Source organism: Dermacentor variabilis, chromosome 1 (assembly GCF_050947875.1).
Source record: "Dermacentor variabilis isolate Ectoservices chromosome 1, ASM5094787v1, whole genome shotgun sequence".
NCBI classification, from domain to species: Eukaryota; Metazoa; Arthropoda; class Arachnida; order Ixodida; family Ixodidae; genus Dermacentor; species Dermacentor variabilis.
Genome location: NC_134568.1, coordinates 281,219,856 through 281,242,810, shown reverse-complemented (window position 1 = coordinate 281,242,810; position 22,955 = coordinate 281,219,856). Strand labels below are relative to the sequence as shown.

Here is a 22,955-nt window from a genome sequence, read left to right as displayed (position 1 = left end):
GCAAAGTATTTGCCTACGTTTTACATTAAATTACATGGATTTACACTGCAAACATGAAATAATAAGCATTTTACCAGCTGCATAAAGCATGCAAAGCTTTCACACTATGAAAACGTGCGAAAGTCAGCAATTCATTAGAATGAATTGCTTTAATGCTGAACGGATACTATGATTTCACCCTGTCGCAAACTGTGCTTGACCATAATTCGAAATTCTGAGGCAGCAGATACTGTTATGGAGTTAAGGAAGAGATGGAACACAGGAATGTTGGATGTGTTACCATGAGCAATTTGTAGCTCAAATGTGTCCAGATTTCTGGTAGCAAAGCCCACCCCCCTTTTTTACTGCAGTTTAAATAATCGCACTCAATTCTATTTAACCCGAACTTTCTGCGCTGAAACCTATATAAATAAAATAGGTTTCACTTCGCAGTAACCACTAATAGCTTCTCTAGTAATACTTAAACAAGCATTCGTGTTTATGAGTACCATCAGCCAATAATGTTACATTTACTTATCTACTCTAGATAAGTGTAATGAAACTTTGAGGACAAAGCTTGAAGAAATTGAAATCTATAATGAAAGACTGCCAAAAAAAAATGACTGCTACAGTTCAAAAGCACAATTGTAAGGGGCATTTTGGTAATATCGCAGACAAAAATACCTTGTTGAAACGAGAAGCATATTTACAAAGTTATCCCAGCATAAGTACTGGTCATGCAGTAAAGAATATGCGATCATCATCAGCCTTACTATGCCCATTACAGGACGGAGGTATCTCCCAGAGATCTTAAAATATATTGGTTCTGTTTCAAGCGAATTCCTGCCATACTCATGAATTTCCTGATCTTGTCACTCCATCTAATCCTTTTGCCACCCTCAGTAAAGCCTTTAGCTGTGCATTAATGAACGTACACATCCCATCAAATGAGCTTCTCTTTAAATAGTTTAAGAAGCTGCTTTCAGTCAAAATGTGCCAAATGAATAACAGACTTTGTTACACATTAGCAGCAATGCAGACTGCTACAATATCATGCAATATTTGCATTGTGCACACTAATACACAAAGACAGTCGTGCATGCGTCATTCTCTAACAAAATGTGCAAGGAAAAGCAAGCAGTAGCACTGATATCTGAATTCTATGCTCGTGTAATAAATGAAGATATCTCCCCCATGCACTTTGTTTGCAATCAGAAGCTACAGGAGAAATAGTATTCCTCCAAAAAGAAAAAGAAACTGCATAGCTAGCATGGCCAGCATTTCATTGTAATCCAATTTCTTATTTCCTGCCTATGCACACAAGCTCTTGTAATTGTGATTTGATTCCACCAATCTTGAGCAAGAATGGTTATGCTAGTGACATAAGTCACACTTAATATTGTGTAAAAGCATTGTTATTATCATTAGGTGTGGGTTAGAACATTTTACTGATGTTCATTTGGTACTTTATTACAGATGACATGCATCACAGAAACATGCTTAAAAGAAAAACACGGCTCATTGTATATTTATGCACCCATACAGGGATATCATCAGGTTTATATTAACCACAGATGACATTTGTCTACAGTTGCACAAGTCTAGTTATCACAATGTGCCCAGAAACGTGACAAATATGGAACAAGTGATAAACCTGGAGGTAAATGCTCAGCACAGTACAGCATCAAACATGTAGCATACTTTGATATATAACATGTTTATTCAGTTTGCAAAAAAGTTTAATTACTCAGAAATGAACGTCTGCACAAAGTGGACACCACACCGAGAACAACACAACAGAGTACTTGGTGTTCTCTATGTGGTGCCCATTTTGCACGCAACATGTTCATTTTTGGAGATCACCAACTTGCCCAATGCCACATCGGTTTCACAACTCTCCTTTTACATATATCACTGTTCTAGTTTCTTAGGTTGATTTCTGGAAGAGGTGAGTCATCTGCATTAGAAATAGCGATGTTCAGTTAGCTATCTACAGCAACTTAATTAACTAAGTATACTGTTTAGGGGAGATGCAATTGCAAATTTGATGCCTGGCAGTAATGAAGTCATTTCAGCTTAGCAGAAATCCTTAGAATAGCACCAGTTTTGAGATATCCATCACCAAAATCTGCTAAAGAAAGTGCATTCGTATTCCAGTTAAGATTGTCTTAAACCACTAGAGGGAGGATTTGGGGGGAACTCGTAACTGAAATGCCACTGTATGTTGTATCATATTTTAAGGATGGATAGCTCTGAAATGGTGCTAGTCCTATTTCTGCTAAGCAGACAGAACTACTTCGCTGCTTGGTTTCAATTTTTCAATTGCAACATGTGCCTTAAAATGAACAATTACAGAATTAATGAGTGAAATTTCTAATTTAGCTACTATTACAATTTGCCAAGCAAGTATGTCTGCTGCTTCACTTAATCTACCCGAACAGATGGAGTTCTGCTATTTGCTCCATGCAATATTTTAAGAATGTGTTCGAACTAAAACAAAGCTAAAACACTATATATTTTGGTGTTTATACTACAAACATTGTCGCTCTCCTCTCTTCAGCATGGCATCCATCTCAGCCTGGCACTCTGGAGCAGTTTAGTGCTTTGGTCTTTCACTGCTTCAACACGGGTAGGTTAAAGTAGTTAAGCTGGCCTGCTAGGCCAGCTCTCTTTCAGAGTGAAATTGATACATTCATATATAAACATCCAAGACTTGCAGTGAGCAGCTTACCTATACTGACTGGCTTTATTATAATCAAATGATGATCTAACAAAATGAAAATTCAGCCTTTGAGCAGGCCAGTACTGATCTAGATCTGATTACATGTGCTCACACAAGTGAACAGACAGAAACTGAGGCATGCACCATGGAGGATTGCTTGCACCTTATGCAGTGCCTCCCTCATTTCAGACCGTATACAAAGGCTGTGAAGAAATGAGGTCTTCTCATAAAATTTCCATTCCGTAGGCTTGTGTATAGGTGCACATGTTAAACATGGAGGCGCAAAGAAATAGTGACGACCACATACAAGGAACAGTCAACGGTGCGACCATAGCCTTCAAAGGTTCAACATTGATGTCTACAATGGTTTCAGCATGTAATGAGAAGAGACAAGTTATCTTGGCAAGAAAGCAATGACAACAAACTCTGGTGTCAAAAAGAAACAAGGTAGGTTTGAGAAGAGGTGATAGGATAATATGAAATCATATAGACTCTCAACATTATGAAGCTGGAGAAGCAGAGGGCAACTAAGAGGGCAAAGTACTTTTCAGAAACTTTTCAGAAACTTTTCAGAAACAGCAACCCTAAATAGAAAGAAGATCCAGCTGAAGGATGACGGATGTGCGCAAAAATTAAGCAGTGATGTCCATGTGTTACCCTTATACAGCAGCTTACAGACTGACCTGCTGTGGCGGCTCAATGCCCCCCCCCCCCCCCCAGTGTCATTCAGCTGCTAAACACATAGCAGGTTTGATTCCTCGCTACGATGGCAGCATTCTGATAGGGAAATACAAAGACACTAGCATACTTAAATTTTAGTACAAGGTCAAAATTATTCCAGAATCCTCCACTACAGTGGATCATACATGGGTCATAACCCATTTGTTACTTTGGGACTTTAAACCCCATTATTTGATTAAGCTTACATCTCGCTCCTTCGTGGTCTTTTGTTGCAACTTTCTGTTGCAAAATCATTTGCCTCCAAAGCAGAAAGCGCTGCTTGATTCATAGGGTGACATGTTATCTTTGGTTTAGAAAAGTGAGTATTTTCAACAATCCAATATTAGTAGGATGGTGTCAGTCCAGAAGGATCTCGATGGTGACCCCAATAAGTCAACAACTGCTGAGAAGCAACTATTAGGTGTCAAGCCTCTGGTTCATGAAGACATCCACTACAAATTGCACATCATAAGAAGAAGAAAGTTTACAACCAACAAAGGCTTGCAGGATTGTCTTATTCAAGGCACCTGCTAAAAAAAATGTTGAATGTCTTGGAAGTATGGCTCCTTTCTTAGACAATTAGAATAGTGTGCAAGATCAACTAATGAAGCAAAAATAGCTTTGCTGAAGCACCCCAAAGGTTTCCTGCATTGAGCACAAGAGGCTATCTACAATTATCTTCAGTGTTTGACGTCACATCAAGCGACCCAATTTCTTCCCTCAATGCCATGGATTTGCTGGTACTCTACATTGAGGTAATGCACCAGGTGGCAAAGACTTGGATAGAAAGTGTTGCTAAGGGGTCGCTACAGGTTTTCTTGTAGCTGCCCCTTCTTGCATACACATGCTCCATAACAAAATACAGTAAATTTCCATTAATTCAGCTCCAGTTAATTAAACTTTTCGGTTAATTCGATCCCAACCAAAGATCTCGGCCGGTGTCCATGAATCTCTATGGGCCTAAAGAGTCGTTATTTCGATCTTAAAATTGGCCTTCGCCGGATAATTCAAACTTGACCAGTCAGCATGCACACGAACCCTATGGTGAACTCTTTACTAGCAGCGTCTGTCTCAGCAGATCTTATGAGACAGTGAATGCATTGAACACGTCATCTGCCGCCGAAAAAGCCTATATTTGGCCTGCCCTAGGGAGATTTTCGAGTAATAATGGTAGCTCACAGTGCCTGATTACGGTATTTATCCAATTCTAACATGTGCCTTTCTTCCCCCCCCCCCCCGAGAGAATTGGACTGTCAACCACGTTCGCATGTTTTGCAGCATAATGCAGCTTTATTACAGTGAAACTGACTTTAGAAAACTGGACGCCACTGCTATACGTATTAGATCAGAGCTCATTTTTCTTGCTAAAAATCGGGTGTGTGTTAGATTTCTACTTGGTTTAGAAGCTTTAATGTTAGCTCTACGTTAGTTTTCTACTTCAGACGCATAGAAAGCGAGCGCGTGTTGATTCAGGGCTTGTTAGAATCGGGCAAGTACTACAAAATGAATCAGCAGTGCGTTGTGACGTTTTAATTCGACCTGCAGATAATTTCGTCAGTTCCGTCAGGGTCGAATTGACGGTAGTCGACTGTAGTGGTTTGATGAAAAGTTTCATGTATCATGCCTAACATAGCCCCCTAACATGCTGCCCACTGTGGGTGTGATGGCAAACATCAATCCCTACCACATCAGCAAATACTGTAGATGCTTTTGTACTGGTATATGGGGCTGCGCTTGATATTATTGGTGAATTTGATGAATAAGCTTCAACCTATTACATATGGAGACCTATGTTTAAGGTTTGGCATAAGTAAACTGGTTTTAAAAGGAAAAGAAAAAAAATCTTCACCAAGACCTTTGCTTATGTTTAGGGTCATTTGTTTTGGAGTAAAACTCAATGACTCCCAATTTTTGCACCCGAACAAAATTGAAGACAATTTATGACAATTTTTTCTCGAATTTTGCTCTTCTGTAAATGATAATAATAAATGGAGGTGTTTCAAAACTAATGAATGCTGGCAACCTTTTGTGAGCACGTGGTCAGAATATATATATAATCATTACTATATTAATATGGTATATGCCTCGGTCTCACTTAACACAAAAGTGAGAACTGGCATATATAAAGGTATAATATATCCAGCACGTGCCGGCCTTCAATGAACAAAAGCCTTTTTCAATTTAACAGCTGTGTTTAAATGAATAAAAAAATGGCGTATTACATCTAATTTTCCACATGTCACATAATCTAAACAACGGTAATGCGCTAGGAAGCAAATCAACACAGTGCTGATGTTGCTGTGTATTGCGAACGGTAGCTGTGACATTGAGATGATATTTACCTTACTTTATGTTCAAAGATGTTAGAGTTATTGATCTAGTTGGTATTCCATTAATTTTGTTACAAGACAGTGTATTCCGACCCAGTAAGACAGGACGATGAGAGAAAGGCAAAAAGTCAGACAAGTCCTTCCCCACCCCCCCATAGGATGGATACAGAAACACTCCCAAAGCATCATATATCTATGTCAACAAGCGTTTGCAATAATATAAGGAGCACCTGATTTTTATCGCCCCCCCCCCCCCCCCCGCACCCAATTTCAAGAAATATAAAACTTGAAAATGAGGGACCCTAATTATGTTCCTTCACAAGTGCTTGCCACATCCAGGACAGATGAATGTGGCAGGCACATCCATTCAGGATTGCCTTATTCAGGGCATGTGTCAAAAAAAGAACTCAAGTGTCTCAGAAGTATGGCACCTTTTTCATTCAGTTAGAATTGTTTTAAAGGACTGCCGATGGAAAAGCTCACAATGTCCATATCATGTGTTTCCCTTAAGTTCATAATAAACAACTCATGCCAGGCAAGGAATAATTTGTGATACCAAGCTCACAGAGGCAGGACACTACGAAAGCACAAGATATCGATGAATTTTTCAACCAATAGTCAATGCTATGTGTTACATTTATAGCTCATGGAGGCAATACAACTAGCAGCAAAACAAAATTAAATTTGCAGAACTAGAATGACAGCAAGAGGAAAGGCAAAAGGCAAGATTTAGACTTTTAATTGTTTCACTTACATGGGTGCATACTGTGCTCAGTATATATGACTAGATGAGGCAACTTTGCAAGAGAGTGAATTATATATAGGAGCAAGCTAATGCCCAAATACTTGCACAGAAGCAAACTGGAGTTGAAAACACAGAAAGCTTGCTTTCTCGTCTCACAAGAAAAAGCAATCACACATTCTGAAAAACAAATGCCGATGCTTTGTTTACAGTCTTGTAATGGCAATGGGTCCTTTGTACCTTACAAGCATTCACGATGTTCCAATGGGCAATGAGCATGAGCAGGTGTTATATATCAGCTAACAGATAGCATTCTTATTTCTTCATAATTCATCATACAACATATGCCCTAGCTAATTTTTTTCTCTGCATATTTGTCAACCATATTGTGTGCTCATTTTGCACATACACTTACTATGACAAAAAAATAGACAGAAGGTGCCTAATGGTGTTTAGTGGATAATTATTGGAAATACTTGTCTATGAGCATCCAAAAACAAAGGAAGCTAAGTTATTGAAACCGACACTAGTCTGAAATAACAGTTCATTTTAAATGATTATGGCTGCCGTGTTGGAAGTCGCAGTAAAAAGCAGCATCTTAATTTTCTCTGCCCACCCATAGCACTGTTGCAAAAAAATGTGAATGGCACTCTATTCTTTTGTGTGAACCTCCTGATAGCTTCACGAACGGTTCTAGGAATTTTTTAACTGCATCAGAGAAGTAAGGCTAACCAAGTTTATGAAGGGCACATTCCACTAGTCCACATAAAAACACTTGCCTGCTGCTGACGTATATATGGATTTACAAGTTTATCCTGTCAACATGACTGCCCCCACTCAATGTTTATTACCAAGTGATAACTTGTGAAAATAAAGTGATTTATATGAGTTTAGCGCTTCAGGTCAGTTGATATTACTCGAACAATATTTAGGCAAATGGAGAAGCCAATTTGGTCCTGCAAAAGCAATGCATGCATGTAAGGTGCATCACTAAGTTTATCACATGGAAATATTCTTACAAGATTTGCTCTAGATTGTGCACCAGACAACACAAACTGTCTTAAGCATCACACAAAAGAGATCCCAAATATACCAAAGGTTGTGTGCTTAAATGTACAAAATCCAGTAATGTAAAGACAATTTTAAATCATGCTCTTTTATGCAAATTGCTTCAACAGGATGGCAAATTTCGCAAAGGAGTACAGAAAGTGAAAAAATTACCCAGACAAGACTTACACTAATCTGGACATCATCTTGCTTGAATACAAAGTTTTCATTCCCACTACTCTACTACACCATAAGCTCATACATTTTCAAGCATTATCTTGGTTAGGCCAAACACTAAATTGCACGATAGACCATCACTGCATCAGGAACAAAACTATGCAATTTTATCCGAGGTACAATCTGCACTTATTGAATCTATCAAAACTACGGCAGCTAGCTTCAAACTTGGACGACAGAGTCCTTGCCTTTGGTCTCGGACTTAGTTGTGTGCATGTGGTGTTTCAGCATTTCAAGTTGACGCACACGTGTGTATGCCGCCGAACCTAGAAGTACCAACCCATTGCTAACCCACCATAAGGCGGACTTCACTTCAGAAAACCAGATTACTGCAAGCACAGTCTGTGTGCAAGCTTTCGCTGTACCACTAACATTGTGGGTCAGTGGTGATGTAACCTGAATTTGCAGCATCGTTACATAGCCAATCAGAAACCCAAAGACTCCACTGACAAACATAAGACTCCAGAAGACAGGGTCCGACAAAAATGGAAAATTATAGATGACAGGCACCTCCCCAAAAAGTATGACTAGGGGAAAGAAGAGCACCAGAGCGTTAACGTTGTTATAGAAGGTGAGCAACGACACACTGTCTCCAACCACCGGCAGCACCTTCTTTGTGTAGATACTATACATCGACAAGGTTGCACTGGCGAGCACACCACAAGTCACACCAAACACCGACAAAGATCCCATGTGACCTTCCTGGTTCACTCCCAGAAGAAAACCTGCCACAATTATGCCGCAGCACGCAACGGCAGGCACTGATGTGGTCTGGCGCAGCACGACGTAGGTGAATATCACGTTGAAAACAGTCGTCAGTGATCGGCTGACGGTGTAAAAGGCGACGCCAACATGCTTCAGGCAGAGATTGTTGAATGTCACCATGGCAACAAAAAAGGCAGAAAGCGGCATCAGCTCCTTTAGTGTATTGAAGTCGTGATTAATCTTCGGGAAATGAAACACACTGGGAAGTTTCTCGCTGAGGAAGCTCAGTATCACGCACAGCACATAAGACACAAAACACTGAAAGAACGTGATGAACAGCGGGGCATCAAGCTTCCTCTTTTTGTCCGACAGCAAGGTGTTGTTGATGAAAACAAGGGATATTGAAATTAGCCAGTATGCACCTACAACACCTGCAATTCGGAAGTACTTCACCACAATTGCACGGTCGCCCATCGTTCAGTGAAGCTTGTGTGACGTCCGCAGGTATATCTCAAGTATCAAAATAAGGTGAGTCACCACCACGACGTTTTGAAGTGCAGCTGTTGGTGTGATAGTTACCGAACACTGCACGACACAAGTACACTTTGTCAGAACGTCCCCAGAGAATAATGCCAAAAGTGCCGCGTCGCATCCGCGCCGCGTTATCCGCCTCCCCTGCTTTTGTCTGACGGATTGGATTGACTGGTGATGGAGTGGTGTTAAAATCTACCATGAAATCCGCGTTCCACAGGGTGGCGTCCTCTGGATTTGAAATGCAGATCTTAAAACAAAACACTTTTGATTGTTGAATGCGCCAGACACTACTCTTGGAGCCGAAAACACGTCACAAATATCGGGTCTTGGACACCACTTCAAATACCCGTCGCAAAGAGAGATGCCCTCTGGAATTTAGAAGCGGATCTTAAAGGCTATGCTTTGCTAGTTGCACACGACGCCTACGACGTGCTTTCGGCTCCAGCACTCGCTTCCGCCGCATGCAATTGATTGATTGATTTAAATATTTTATTAGAAAGGATGGCCTGTGGCCTAAGATAGGGGTAAGGGAACAGGTACAACTAATGCAACGAGGAAAAATATGCATTTGTTAATCAGAGGGCGCCACTACAGGGGCATGAATTTGTTCACCATCTGTAGCCTCTGGCTTTGGTCTTCTCCATAACGTTAGTTCCCGGAAGAAAGCAGAATAACAGAGACGTTTTCTCTGACGTTTTCTGTCTTCGCAAATGCTTTTGGCATATATGTCTTGGCATTAAAAAAAAAAAAAAAAGGCTTCTTGTAGGTAGGGGAAGCGCATGGAGGAAGGCTCCATGGGTGAGCGACACTCTTTATACACCAGTTAAAGAAAAACTACAATTTTCTACACTACGTATACTCGTGTAGCAGGCGTAGGTAAAAAAAAAAAAAGCTTTGTTTTTAGCAAAAGCATGGCCTTCGAGATTGCCCTTTGTTGCCTCAGAGAGAGCAGTGGCTAGGGCGTGTAAACTTTAATCTTTAAGGCCATGTTTTTATGCGCTGCAAGTGCCAAAACAAGGCGGCCGTTACGATTTCAGCTCACACGCTTGCTTCTGGCGTTTCCAAGGCACAAAAGCACTGCCGTAGATATTATGTTACATGAAGTCATAAAGTTTGATACAATAATTATATGCTCCAAGGGAGCTCTTGTTGGAAGTGCGATTTGAGCCGAAAACACATCATGTTCAAGTTTTGGACACCCCCGTCGGTGACTATGACGCTTTTCGCATTTGGAGCCTGTAGTACACAAAAAGCATGGCCTTCGAGATAGTTACACCAAGGTAGCCGTCGTCAGCCTTGAGATTTAGGGGCGGCTCTAGGAAAAAAAAGGGAGAGGGAGTGCCGCCCTCCCCTAATGCCCCCTGGAGTGTCAAAAAGCTAGATCTTTCAGGGGGTGCAGCGTGCGTTTGCGACCATCCCATTTTTCGGTGCCTGCTATCACTTCTGGCATCTGCTGTACGCTCAAGCATGGCCTCTGAGCAAGGCAAAAGTAAGGCCTTCGAGATTGTCACTCCGAGGGAGCCGTCGCTGACATCGATGAAGGAAGTTTATTAAGGCAACATCGTTAAGGGTCCCGTGTCACAGAAGATCCGCTGTAGGCGTCCGTTGTCGGTTAGAGAAAAATTATCCCGAGCCACGCATCCCGAACCAAGCACGCCTTACGCGTGGCGCATGGGCGTTAGTGAACTAACTGAACTTCTCAAAGTAAGATGGGTCAGAAAATTCGTAAAGTCCGACTTACAACCTATACAGACATCATAGCGTCGGACTGTTATTTGAATAAACGAGAAAACATAATACTGTTACGCGGAAACTCAAACACAAACCCTCTTTTCCAGCTGCCGTTTGAGGTATGTCTTAGTGGTCGTGGGCGCTATGTGTGTGAGTGGGTTGTGGTGTTTAACTTAATGAAGTGTGTTAAAGGACTGATATGAACGCTATCGCGTTCTACACTTAAAGGCGAAGATTAAGCGTCTTGCAAGTTTTTCCGTTCCTCCACGGCCGCTGGGGGGGGGGGGGGGGGTGCGATGCGGGCACTGTCTCCATGGAGGAAAGAAAATGACTATACCTCCATACTTCCGTGACTGAGCTTTCTCCTCTAAAAAAAGAAAAAAAAAAGGAAAAAGAAAAGGAAATGTTGCTTGTATTATTGTTTTGTACTCGCTCAAATTTCGAAGCGAGATCACTTTTTATGGTCCACGTCATTCAGTGTAATCAACTATAGTGTACTAACGGCTCACTGCGAGTGCACATGTCCAAACCATGGAGGATGTTCCAAAACGCGCGGCGGCGTTCAGGGAACATGCAACGTCGCGTACAGCAGCGTTACGTGTGTCCTCCATGCATGCTGCCTTCGGCGGTAGGCATCACTTGATAAAACAGCTTGCTCAAAACGCATGCAACGAACACATGTAATACTATTATCGCTTATATCTTCGCAACCGCACTACCCATGCGCCTTATAAAGGGAGACTAAAGGCAAATATTAAGTCAAGCTCAAGTGATAGATTAGTGCTCGAGAATGTCTAAGGCGTCAATGTTGTCGCGCATAGAGCCTTAATAATCGAGAAATTGAGGTAAATGCAGGACATGATTAGAGACTCCCCCGGGACATTCAAGTACTTGGCCGATGACAATACTCTTCAGTTAAATTCTGTCACCGATACTCAACCATTCGTTGCACAAATCACCCTTGTACTGTATTATAAGACGAAAACAAATCCTGCTTGTCCAGCTCTATTTCACGTTAAGAAAAAAGAACTCACTGAAATAACCCTGACAACAATGCGGGCAGCCGAAAGGTTTCGTTTTCGCTCGACTCCGCGCCACTTACGCTTTCACGTTTCAGTAGTTATCGCGTAGTGCCGCGCTGGTTTTGCTGGCTCGCGAAACTTGCACTAACTGCAAGGACCAGCGAATTCAACTTCCATGTGATGTCGCGGGATGCCCGAATGGTCGACGCCACTTGACCAAAAAGCAACTGCAGCGGCGAATCAGCCGCTCTGTCTTGGCTCGGTACCGCCGTCTGTCGGGTGCCGTACGTTTTACTACAGAGGCTATAACCTTCTAGCCTCTATAGTTTTACTCACCGACGGCAGCATAGAGTTTCTCACTATAACACCTAGAGGGTAATCTGGCGCCACCGTCTATGGGAGTTTCTTAAGGGGGCACCGTGCCGTCATGGGAATGACGGTATATGTGTCTGCGAGGCTCGTGTTGGCTGGTGTTGTAAGAGGCTTCGTCTAAAACGTGGATATGGCTACGCAAATAACGCGTTCTCCAAGGAAAATCTTCATAAAATGTTTCCATTCACGCATATTACATCTTTACTCTCCCACTATGCATGACCAAGCGAAGAAATGCAAGAATAGACGACCAACTGTTTCAAAGCGAGCGCGAACCTTGTCGTCTGTCCTCCAACTTTAGCGGCCCGCTGATACTTTTTACATAACATGTAGTCGTACGCACAATAACAAGTTCTCATAGTTAAACAAAACATGTTTTCGCGTAATAATTAAGCTAAAACAGCTTTTAACGTGCTGTTCTAGTAGAAAATGAATCATTGTGACAGACGGAACGGTACTTGCCAAGCGCATCTTCAAGGTGTCCTACCTCTACGAGAACGATGCCAATCCGAATCCACAATATACCGGCATTCCCATGCATACCACAGCGCAGCAGCGCCAGATTTCCCTCTAGGTAATGTAGTGAGAAACTCTATGGACGGCAGCAAAGGGCAGTGAGGGCGTATGCAACGTCACCACTCCCCTGGTTGTGTGGCGGGAGATTTGAATTTCGACAAAGGTATTCGGGCCCTTCAGATGCAATTTTCTCGTAAACTAGTAAGTCTTTCCTTGGCACGAAACAAGCGTTGCGAGGTTTCTGCAATGATATTTAAACAGTACACGTCGACTTAGTATTTGCCTTTAGTGTCCCTTTAATTTGTGTAGAACAAAGAAGCCATTTCTCGATCGGTTAGATGGTTAGCCTCTCACTCCACGTCCCAAGAGGTGTAGCTCGGCAGTACGTTTCTCGATCTGAGCGGGAGTGATCGCGTTTGAGAGAGATCACTCAGCCATAGTATGTACAATCAATCAAACTCAAACTTGTGCTCATCAGGAGTTATAACACTGACCAGTGTGCAATTTGTTGCGGAAATTGGACGTTTGCTCGGCTATGGCGCCCCCGCGTTCCACTCGAAGGGTCCAGAAATGGCGTAAAGAGTCTCGGGCGGCAAGACAGATGGATGCCAATACGTGCCCACTAGCTTTGACCGGGGCGGGCCCGTTACAAACAGAGAGCGAGCTAGATTGCAAGATTAGACTGTAGGACCGCCACTATGTGTCATAAGATAAGCATATAAGCTTTGTAATGTGTGAATAAATCGTCACTTCATATAAGGTTACGATATTTCTGTACCCTAATGCCCATACACCTTCAGCAGCATGCACAAGACGTTTCACATACGCCGCTGCGACTGCGTCCCAAATACAATCTACCCGATAAATATTTAGTGATAGGCATCGCTCGCAAAAATACAAGCAGAATTGAAATAATGGTGATATGTAAACTGATATGTAATGGTGATATGTAAACAACTTTGCATGATTGAAATTTATTCAAAGGCTTGTACTTGGGGAAAGCTCAGAATGCAGAAAAGGAGAAAGGATGGATTGGTTCAATGTCGCAACTTCGGATAACATGATTTAGGAAATAGGAACGAATCCACTTGCGCCAGTACAGTAGTCGACAGAGCACTTGCGATGCAACCTATAATGTGGCGATTAATGGAGAACTTGAAAACTAGCAAATGGTGCACCGGTGACGGGGTCGAACCGCCAGCTGGCACCGTGAGGGAAAGTTCAAGTTCAAGTTCAAGTTCAAGTTTATTCATTTCATTTCATTTCATTTATTGAAGCCTTAAAGGCCCGGAGGCATTACATAAGGCGGGGGCAAACAAAGTATGAGGAACTCTTCATCACGCTAAAGAGGGAAAAGAGGAAGAAAAGACAGACGAAGAATAGAAAAGGAAACACCGCTCAGGAGGGAACCGAGCTAGCAGTATTATCATCAAAATCACTGTAAAGAAACCATAATATACAACAAAATACATACTACATAAATACTATTAAAAACATAAGATGCGTGAGAACGAATCACTATCAATTAATTACTTAAAAGGGGTCAATAAGCAAATGCATTTGAGACGAACCATTCTAGGTGTAGCGGATTGTTAGTTTCTCACGGAAAGTCGTGTGGTCGGCGGAAGAGACAATACAGTCGGGCAGAGTGTTCCACAGCTCTATTGCATTTAGAAAAAAAGAATCCTTCATCGAAGACGTACGGCACTGAATGTGCGCGATTGGACAGCTGTGGTTGAGGCGGGGAGAGATTCTAGGCGGGGGTTGTAGTCGAGGGTGTCTGGCTATTGGGTGATAGTAGTAAGAGTGAAGCATGCTGAGACGCGAGATGATACGACGTGATTGGAGACTGGGAAGATCGAGTGTGCGTTTTAGTTCAGTTATGCTGGTTTTACTTGAGTAGTTTGACATGATAAAGCGTGCAGCACGATTCTGAATGGCTTCTAATTCGTAGGTGACATATGCTTGCGAGGGGTGCCAGATAGATGATGCGTACTCCAGTTTCGGCCGAACGTATGTCTGATATGCAAGTTTTTTTATAGCGGGCGATGCAGATTTTAAATTGCGACGCAAGAAACCAAGTGTGCGCGAGGCGTTTGCGCATATTGTTTCAATGTGAGTAACCCATGATAATGATGATGTCAAGTGAACACCTAGATACTTATAGCAGTCTGTTCGTGGTATTGTAGTTGAGCTTATGTGGTACGCGTAATTTGTTATGCTGCGCTTACGTGAAAAGGACATACATTGGCACTTATTAAGGTTAAGAGGCATGAACCATTTTTCACACCATGAAACGATAGTGTCTATGTCTTCTTGTAAGTCAATGGAATCACCAGGGTTATGGACGGCGTTGTAGATGACGCAGTCATCAGCAGAAAGACGAAGTCTAGTTTTTGTGTTACATGGCAGGTCATTGATATAGATTAAAAATAACAGCGGGGATAAGCCTGCTCCCTGGGGGACACCGGATGTAACATCAGAAAGGTGTGAGTCATGAGAGTTAGCGGATGTCTATTGTACTTGTCCTTTTAAGAAATGTTCGATCCAAGTAATCAGTGATGGGGGGATTCCAAGAGTAGATAATTTGGCAAGTAGGTGATTGTGAGGGACGCGGTCGAAGGCCTTCGAAAAGTCTAAGAAGATGGCGTCACCCGCCGTGGTTGCTCAGTGGCTATGGTGTTGGGCTGCTGAGCACAAGGTCGCGGGATCGAATCCCGGCCACGGCGGCCGCATTTCGATGGGGGCGAAATGCGAAAACACCCGTGTGCTTAGATTTAGGTGCACGTTAAAGAACCCCAGGTGGTCAAAATTTCCGGAGTCCTCCACTACGGCGTGCCTCATAATCAGAAAGTGGTTTTGGCACGTATAACCCCAAATATTATATTAAGAAGATGGCGTCAATTTGAAGGTGATCGTCCATGTGTTGTAAGATTTCATCGGTGAATTCAGAGAGCTGAGTTTCGCAGGATAATAGTTTTCTAAAACCATGCTGATATGAATAGAAGAAGTTAATTGATTCAAGGTAGTGCATTAGATTGGTTGCTATGATATGTTCCAGCAGTTTAGAGGGGATACTGGTTAGAGAAATTGGACGATAGTTACATGCTTTTGTTCGATCAGCAGATTTATGGACGGGAATGATTTGAGCCTTTTTCCAATCGTGGGGAACTTCACCAGTACTTATTGATTGCTGGAAAAGTAAGCTAAGTATTGCGCTTGACAGGGAACTGGTGTTCTTAAGTAATTTGCTGCTGATTTGATCGCAACCAGCCGAGGAGGATAATTTTAGAGCCTGTATTAGCCCAGCTATTCCATCAGCGTTAATCTGGATATCGGGCATTGTGGACAGCGAGTGGCATGGTAATTCGTCAGAACTGAAGTTTATAGCAGGAGAAAATACTGATGTGAAGAAATTGTTAAGGGCTGTAGCACATTTTTCAGTGTCAATAAGTACATTGTCGTCGTCTGATAGTTGTAGCTGAGTTTGGCGCTTAGGCGGTGAGATAATCTGAAAGAATTTATGAGGGTTGGACTGAAGGATTGATAAGAGGTCAGTTGAAAAAAATTTGTTTTTGGAAGCTTTCAATTCCTTGATGTATTTTTTGACGCTTAGTTCGTACCTATCCCAAGCTCTGTGGTTATTAGTTAACTTTGCTTTCCGATAATGGCGTTTTTTCTTATTAAGTAGACGTTTTAGGTGTTGCGTAAACCACTGGTTATTTTTGTCGGTATTTATAAGGATAGTAGGGATATATATGTTTTTTAAGTTTAGCATAGTGTTTTTATATAATTCCCAATTGGCGTTGACCGAGCGAGCAGGGTATGACTGTCGAAAATCTTCGTAGAAGAGTGCAAGTTCGCGGTTAAATGCGTCGAAGTTAGCTTTTTTGTAATCAGTGATTAATTTTTGCGTTGGGGCTTTCTTTTTTAATGGTAATGAAATGCGGATATGAAGTACGTTGTGGTCGCTAAAGCCAGGGAGCGAAGTCAAATTTTTTATGTTTTCCGGGCTAGATGTTAATGCGAGATCCAGGGTGCTGTCGCCCCTAGTTGGGCATGTTATTGCTTGGTGGAGGTTAAAGTCTAGTGTTAATTCAAGAAACTGTTTGGGTTCACTACAGGGTGTTCTGTTGGGTACTGAAGGTAGTGGCCAATTGATGCTGGGATGATTAAAGTTTCCAAAAAGGAAGATAGGTGTAGCGGGCATATCTTTTTTTATTTGTTCTAAAGAGAGGCGCAAGAAATTGCAAAATGAGGGGTTACTATCTGGTGGATGGTAACAGATTCCAAACACTATTTTGCCGATTGTACTGTGCAGACTTACCCATGATGTTGTCGTCGTGATTTATCAGGGATGATGGTAAGCTGTCTTTAACGGCGATTAGTACACCTCCCCCACGCCTGTCGTGCCGATCGCGTCGGTAAACTGTAAAGTTAGGGTAGGATGGAAAAACTTCGTGGTCGCCGACGTCCTTATTTAACCACGTTTCCGTTAGTAAAATCATATCGGCTGTGGTGTCGTCTATGAAGCTTTCGAGTTCGTCACGTTTTGGAATTATACTGCGGATGTTAGTGAAAACCACGCTAATGTTAAAAAATGAATCAGGGCGGTTTTTGGATGAAGCAGGCACGGAATTTCTTGTTTGTCACTGCGGCTGGTCAGATAAGGTATCAGTTGGAGCTGGCATTTGATTGCTGTTAGTTGTTGTGGTATGTTCAATGACTCTATCGGATGTAGTATCATAAAAATAGCATCTGCTGCCTACATGCAGCTTGTCCAGGCTGAGCTTAAACGCGCATTTTTGGGGCTTGATAAATTTTAACAATTTTGAGCGTGCAAGGCGCGTACTTGGGGCAAAATCTTCTCTGACGGCAAAACATGTACCTTTTAGCTTACGCCCATATGCCAATATGTTTTCTTTCGTCTTGAAGTGGGCCAGTTTTACTACTATATGGCGTTTTTTTGTTTCGGAGAATCTTCCAAGTCGGTGTGCACGCTCAATATCGCTGGCGTTCAATGTTAAACCAAGATTATTTTTGCATAGGTCTAGAATTTTGTTCTCTGAATCACTCCAAGGTTCTTTATCGGAATCGTCAATGCCAAAGAAGAGCAAGTTAGCTCGCCGCATACGGTTGTTGGCGTCAATGTTCGCGGCTTTCAGGGTAGTGATGTCGTGCTGTAGTCGGCCGATAATGTTAACAGCGGTTGAGGTGGTTGGATCTTGTTGGTCTGAATCTAAGATGTTTGAGCGGCTAATAATTTCAGCTATAAGTTTGTCTTGGGTAGTTTGGGTTGATTTGATTTGCTCAAGCTCTACACGAATTGCGGTTGAACACTTTCTAATCGTTTGATAGCGTCGAGGATAGGCAGGAGTTCAGCAGTAGGGGATGGACCGGGGTTAACCTCAACGTCACCGGATAATAACAACATAATTTCACACAGAAAATCGAAGGCAAACGCATCGCGACAAAACAACACCACACCGCGACACTTCAAGTCGTAGGGACACAACACCGCCACTATACATCTATCATCACATCTATTCATCAACGATGTCAGTTTTACAAGAATTGTATGCAAAATTAGCACTACACAGGGAGTCCCAAAGTTACAAACTGTCAGGGGGACTCCCATACATGAACAAAATGAAAAAAAAGACGATACAGATCAAGCATTGGTTACGGTGGCTTTACAGACAGTTTGATAAAATAAGAAACAGCGCGAAAAAAGAAGAATTGAATTGTGGGGTTTTACGTGCCAAAACCACTTTCTGATCATGAGGCACGCCGTAGTGGAGGACTCCGGAAATTTCGACCACCTGGGGTTCTTTAACGTGCACCTAAATCTCAGTACACGGGTGTTTTCGCATTTCGCCCCCATCGAAATGCGGCCGCCGCGGCCGGGATTCGATCCCGCGACCTCGTGCTCAGCAGCCCAACACCATAGCCACTGCGCAACCACGGCGGGTGAAAAAAGAAGAATTCAAAACTGTTTAGTGAGACAAAAAATTGCGAAGAAGACTTCTGTAGTGAACAAGCAATGCAAATGTACAATACAATAAAAATATGAGTAATATAACATGTAGTATAATAGCTAAGTCAATTGTGATTACAATCACAAAAGTCAGTGGTTAGGATGAAGAGAGTTGCAGCGTAAAGTATTTATTAACTTTATTCTTGAATAGATGCTCTGTGTAGGATGATTTAATGGTATGTGGAATAGAATTCCATGGTTTTATTCCCGCAAATGTGGTAGTGAACTTACCATAGTTTGTGCGCACTTTAGGCAAAAGACGATTATCGAGTTCAGAGAACCTAGTAGTGTTAGTATTAACAAAAGTTTCAATAACAAAGCCATCTATGTGTGCAATATTACGATATAACTTATAGATCACGATTGGTAACTTTAACTGAAAGAACTGATGAAGAGGATGAATATTTAAACTGCAATAAAGTGGCGTTGCATTCGATAGGACATGGCTGAAAGTCATGAGGCGAATCGCCTGATTCTGCAGGCGCTGAAGTTGGCTGAGGTGAGCGAGGTACGTGTTTCCCCAGGCTGATATGCAGTAAGATAAATGGCTGTGAATGTGTGCATGATAAAGGGAATAAATAATGTGTGACTGAAAATATGAGCGGGTTTTGATTATGGCGCGTATTCCAAACGATATCTTACGGACAAGTGACTGCGCATGAAGATTGGATTTCAGATGCCTGTCTAAAACTACGCCAAGAAACTTAGTGCTATCAGATATTGGTATTAAGTTGTTTTCAAGACACACCGATATAGAGTTCGAAATTAGTGTCGGGAAGGAATGAAAAACCATAAAAACCGTTTTTAGCGGATTGATGCACAACATGTTCTTTTGACACCAGGAAGTTATGTTATGCAGATCAACGTTAACATTTCGCTGTAGCTCGTCGACATTGTTAGCACAAGTAAAAATAGTCGCGTCGTCTGCATATAATATACAGTCCGTAGTGGTAAGAACATCAGGTAGGCCGTTAATAAATAGCAGAAACAGCAGCGGGCCAAGAATCGAGCCCTGAGGAACGCCTTGATATATGTTCTTAGCAGATGAGAGTTTGCCGTCAATCTGAACAACTTGAGTACGATTAGTTAGGTGGCTAGAAATAAGCTGAAGTGGTGGGCCAGTCATGCCGTAAGATTCAAGTTTATGTATTAGAATTTTGTGATCAATGGTGTCAAAGGCTTTTGTTAAATCTATAAATACACTTCCAACCAGCAAGCCTTGGTCGATTGCCTTCTTGACTTTATCGGTGAAGGTTGGAAGCGCAAGCTCAGTTGAGCAACCCTGCCGAAAGCCATACTGTTTAGGTGATAGCAGATTAAATTTTGCTAGGTAGGATGATAAAAGTGTATGAACTAGTCGTTCAATGATTTTACTGAAATATGAAAGAATACAAATAGGCCTGTAGTTATTCAGAAGTTCACGATTGCTATTTTTGTAAACAGGTGTAATTTTACCAACTTTCAGAGAAGTGGGAAATATGCCTGATTTAAACATCTTGTTAACAATATCGGCTATGATAGGAGACAGTTCATTAGAAACTAACTTGATACGTGATGGGTGAACAGAGTCTAGGCCAGGTCCAGTCGACCTAAGCGAAGATATAACATGAAGAACTTCCTTTGCATTCGTAGGTCGCAAGTAGAAAGAATGAAGATGACGAGGCAGTGTCGGTAATGGGGGATCTGTTTGAGAGTCGCAAGTACTACTAAAATACTCACTGAAGGCCTTCGCTATATCAGCTGGGTGGCAGTATGTTTGTGTCTCAGTTTTTATTTTTGTTAAATGCTCACGGCCTTTATTATTTAAGAATTCGTTGATGACCTGCCAGTTGCGCCTCGTATTATTGCCATTATTCAATATCTTGTTCTGAAAGTAATCTCGTTTGGCACATTTAAGTGCTGCTGCAAGCGTGTTAGAATATTTTTTGAAGCGAGATTTAAGTTCACAGTTAAATGGCTCACAAATTACCCTTTTGTGGAGCCGATTTTTCTTCGATATGCATCGAAGTAGCGCTCTCGTGACGCAAGGTTTTCGAGGGGAACTGAAGAAACGAGTTGTGATAGATGTAGTTGTGCATTCATGAATGCAGCGTGTAACTTCAGCCAAGAACAACTGATAAGCCTCTTCAGCGCAAGATTCACAGAGTACTGCGGTCTAGTCATTTGACTGTATCATAGAGATAAATTTTTGAGAGTCAAAATATACTTTCTCTTTCTTTTCAGTCGATTTAGAATTTTCTCTACCTAAAGTAAAAAATATAGGGTAGTCGTCGGTTATGCTGTGCTCGATGACTCCTTCCGTATGATCTGTAGTAAAATTGGTTAATATGTGATCAATTAACATATTAGATCCTGTCATGTCACATCTAGTTGGAGAAGTAATTAAAGAAGCAAGGCCATAGCTAAGAAAACACGCAAGATAATCAGAACATGATGGACTATTAGGGTCGATAATGTTTATGTTGAAGTCTCCGCAGATAATGACATTTTTGTTTTCGTTCGCTACAGTGAGCAACAACTTTTCAAACTGTAGACAAAACTCAAGAGTATGACGATGATGATGATCGATAAATGCACGCTAACACTGTGTTCCGGCCATCAATTGAAAAAAAAAACACTCTGATCAAATTCTAACCATATAGATTCGCAGATCAAATTAACAAAGGCAAGATCATTGCGGCGTTTGTATGGCAATGATGATTTAATAAATATGGCAGATCCACCGCCACGTGGCGTAGCACGATAGCAGTACTCTTCATTGCACTCTGGTAGCGCATATAAATTTCTATCATCCAATCACAACCATGTTTCAGATAGACAGATAAAAGAGAAGTTGTGATTAATTATGGAAAAAAAATGCTATGAGGCTGTCATAGTTTTTTCGTAGACTACGAATGTATTAGCGATAACTTGGGAGTTTCATCACTGAAATATTTTTTAATATCCTGACAAGAAAACATTCTTGCGCAGGTTTCAGATATGCAGCCGCAAACACTAGTAAGCTAGGTAAAAACAGTAAGATCACCCGCACTAGAGATCCGGTAGACACGGCTGTCATGTGTCTTTCGCGCCTTGATTACGCAGTGGTCTGTCCTGAGGTGTTTCCAGCCTCTTGATTTTTTCAGCTCAAGAGCTTGTGCGAACAGCCGCTTTCTTTCTTGCGTAAGATGTTCATTTACATATAAGGGCTTCTGATCCTTTTGTGGAAACCCAAGGGTCACAGTGGTCAAGCGAGCCTTGCGTGCCTTTTTCACGAACTCAGTATTTTTTTTTCTCGGGAGCAAAAGCGTGCAATAATACTTGTTTCTTTTTTAGCTGGTACACGATGTGCAGTATCGACATCCTCAGGGGCGATTTTGCATCCTATAGCATCAACCATAGACTGAACAACCGTAAGACAGCTTTCACCTTTGGTTGCAGGGACACCTTTTATTTCTACGTTATTTAGTCGGGAGTACTGTTCCAGTTCAGGAACCCTGCGTGCCAAGTGGACATTTTCATCTTTCAGAGCCCTGTTTTTAACAGCAAGATCTATATTCTGCTTCTTAATAGTCTCGAAAAGTTTATTAAACATGTTAAGGCTGTCACGCATCACAGCAACCTCATCGCGTAAAGCGTCCATTTCTTTTGCCAACTGGGGAACGTTACTGGGGACAAGTATAATAGGAGGGGGAAGAGGGGGGTGTGGTGTTGGGTAAGCTTCCGAACCACACTTTCCCATGACATGCGATCGTGGTTTGTTCAGGCGTTCATAACAGGCGTGGCCAAAGCATGCGTCATGTACGCAAAAACAATACGCCGCGTCTTGCGAATTTTTTTCCACTTTTGTGTTCCTTTTTGCTTTACTCATTGAACTTGCCGCAAGGCATATGAAAAAAAATAAAATAGCAAAAGGCGTCAAATAAATGCATGCAGTCCTGTTTGATGCAGTTACTGCGGCAGTGAATTCGCGCACTTGTCCGTTATCCAAGTCATCCGGGATATTCGGCTTCAGTTTGACCTCCCTTAGCATGTAATGCCAAAAGTCCTTAGTACTAGTCATTAGCTACAAGAGATGACGACTGCCCACCGTAGACACAGGTGCCGGACACTTAAGACACGTTGTAGGGTTGTCACTTGCAGATATCCAGGCACAGGAGACATCAGGGGTCAGGACCACCCCAGCCCGAAGCCTCCGAAGAAACTTCCTTTACTCGGGAAAGGTTGCAGGGAAGGAAGTAGACACACGGGGGTGTAAGTGTTCGTGTGGCCTGGTGGAGAA

At 42.1% G+C, this 22,955-nt stretch overlaps 1 protein-coding gene and 1 long non-coding RNA gene across 2 annotated transcripts in view; both read right to left on the bottom strand.

The window, feature by feature from the left end:
- Positions 1-22,955, bottom strand: part of LOC142565941 (uncharacterized) — a 40,138-nt gene that overhangs the window by 8,382 nt on the left and 8,801 nt on the right. The window lies entirely within an intron of this gene.
- nac (GDP-fucose transporter nac) lies at positions 6,475-9,193 on the bottom strand. The gene has a single exon (XM_075676506.1). The coding sequence runs from the start codon at positions 8,954-8,956 to the stop codon at positions 7,940-7,942; it is 1,017 nt and encodes a 338-aa protein (XP_075532621.1). The 5' UTR covers positions 8,957-9,193; the 3' UTR covers positions 6,475-7,939.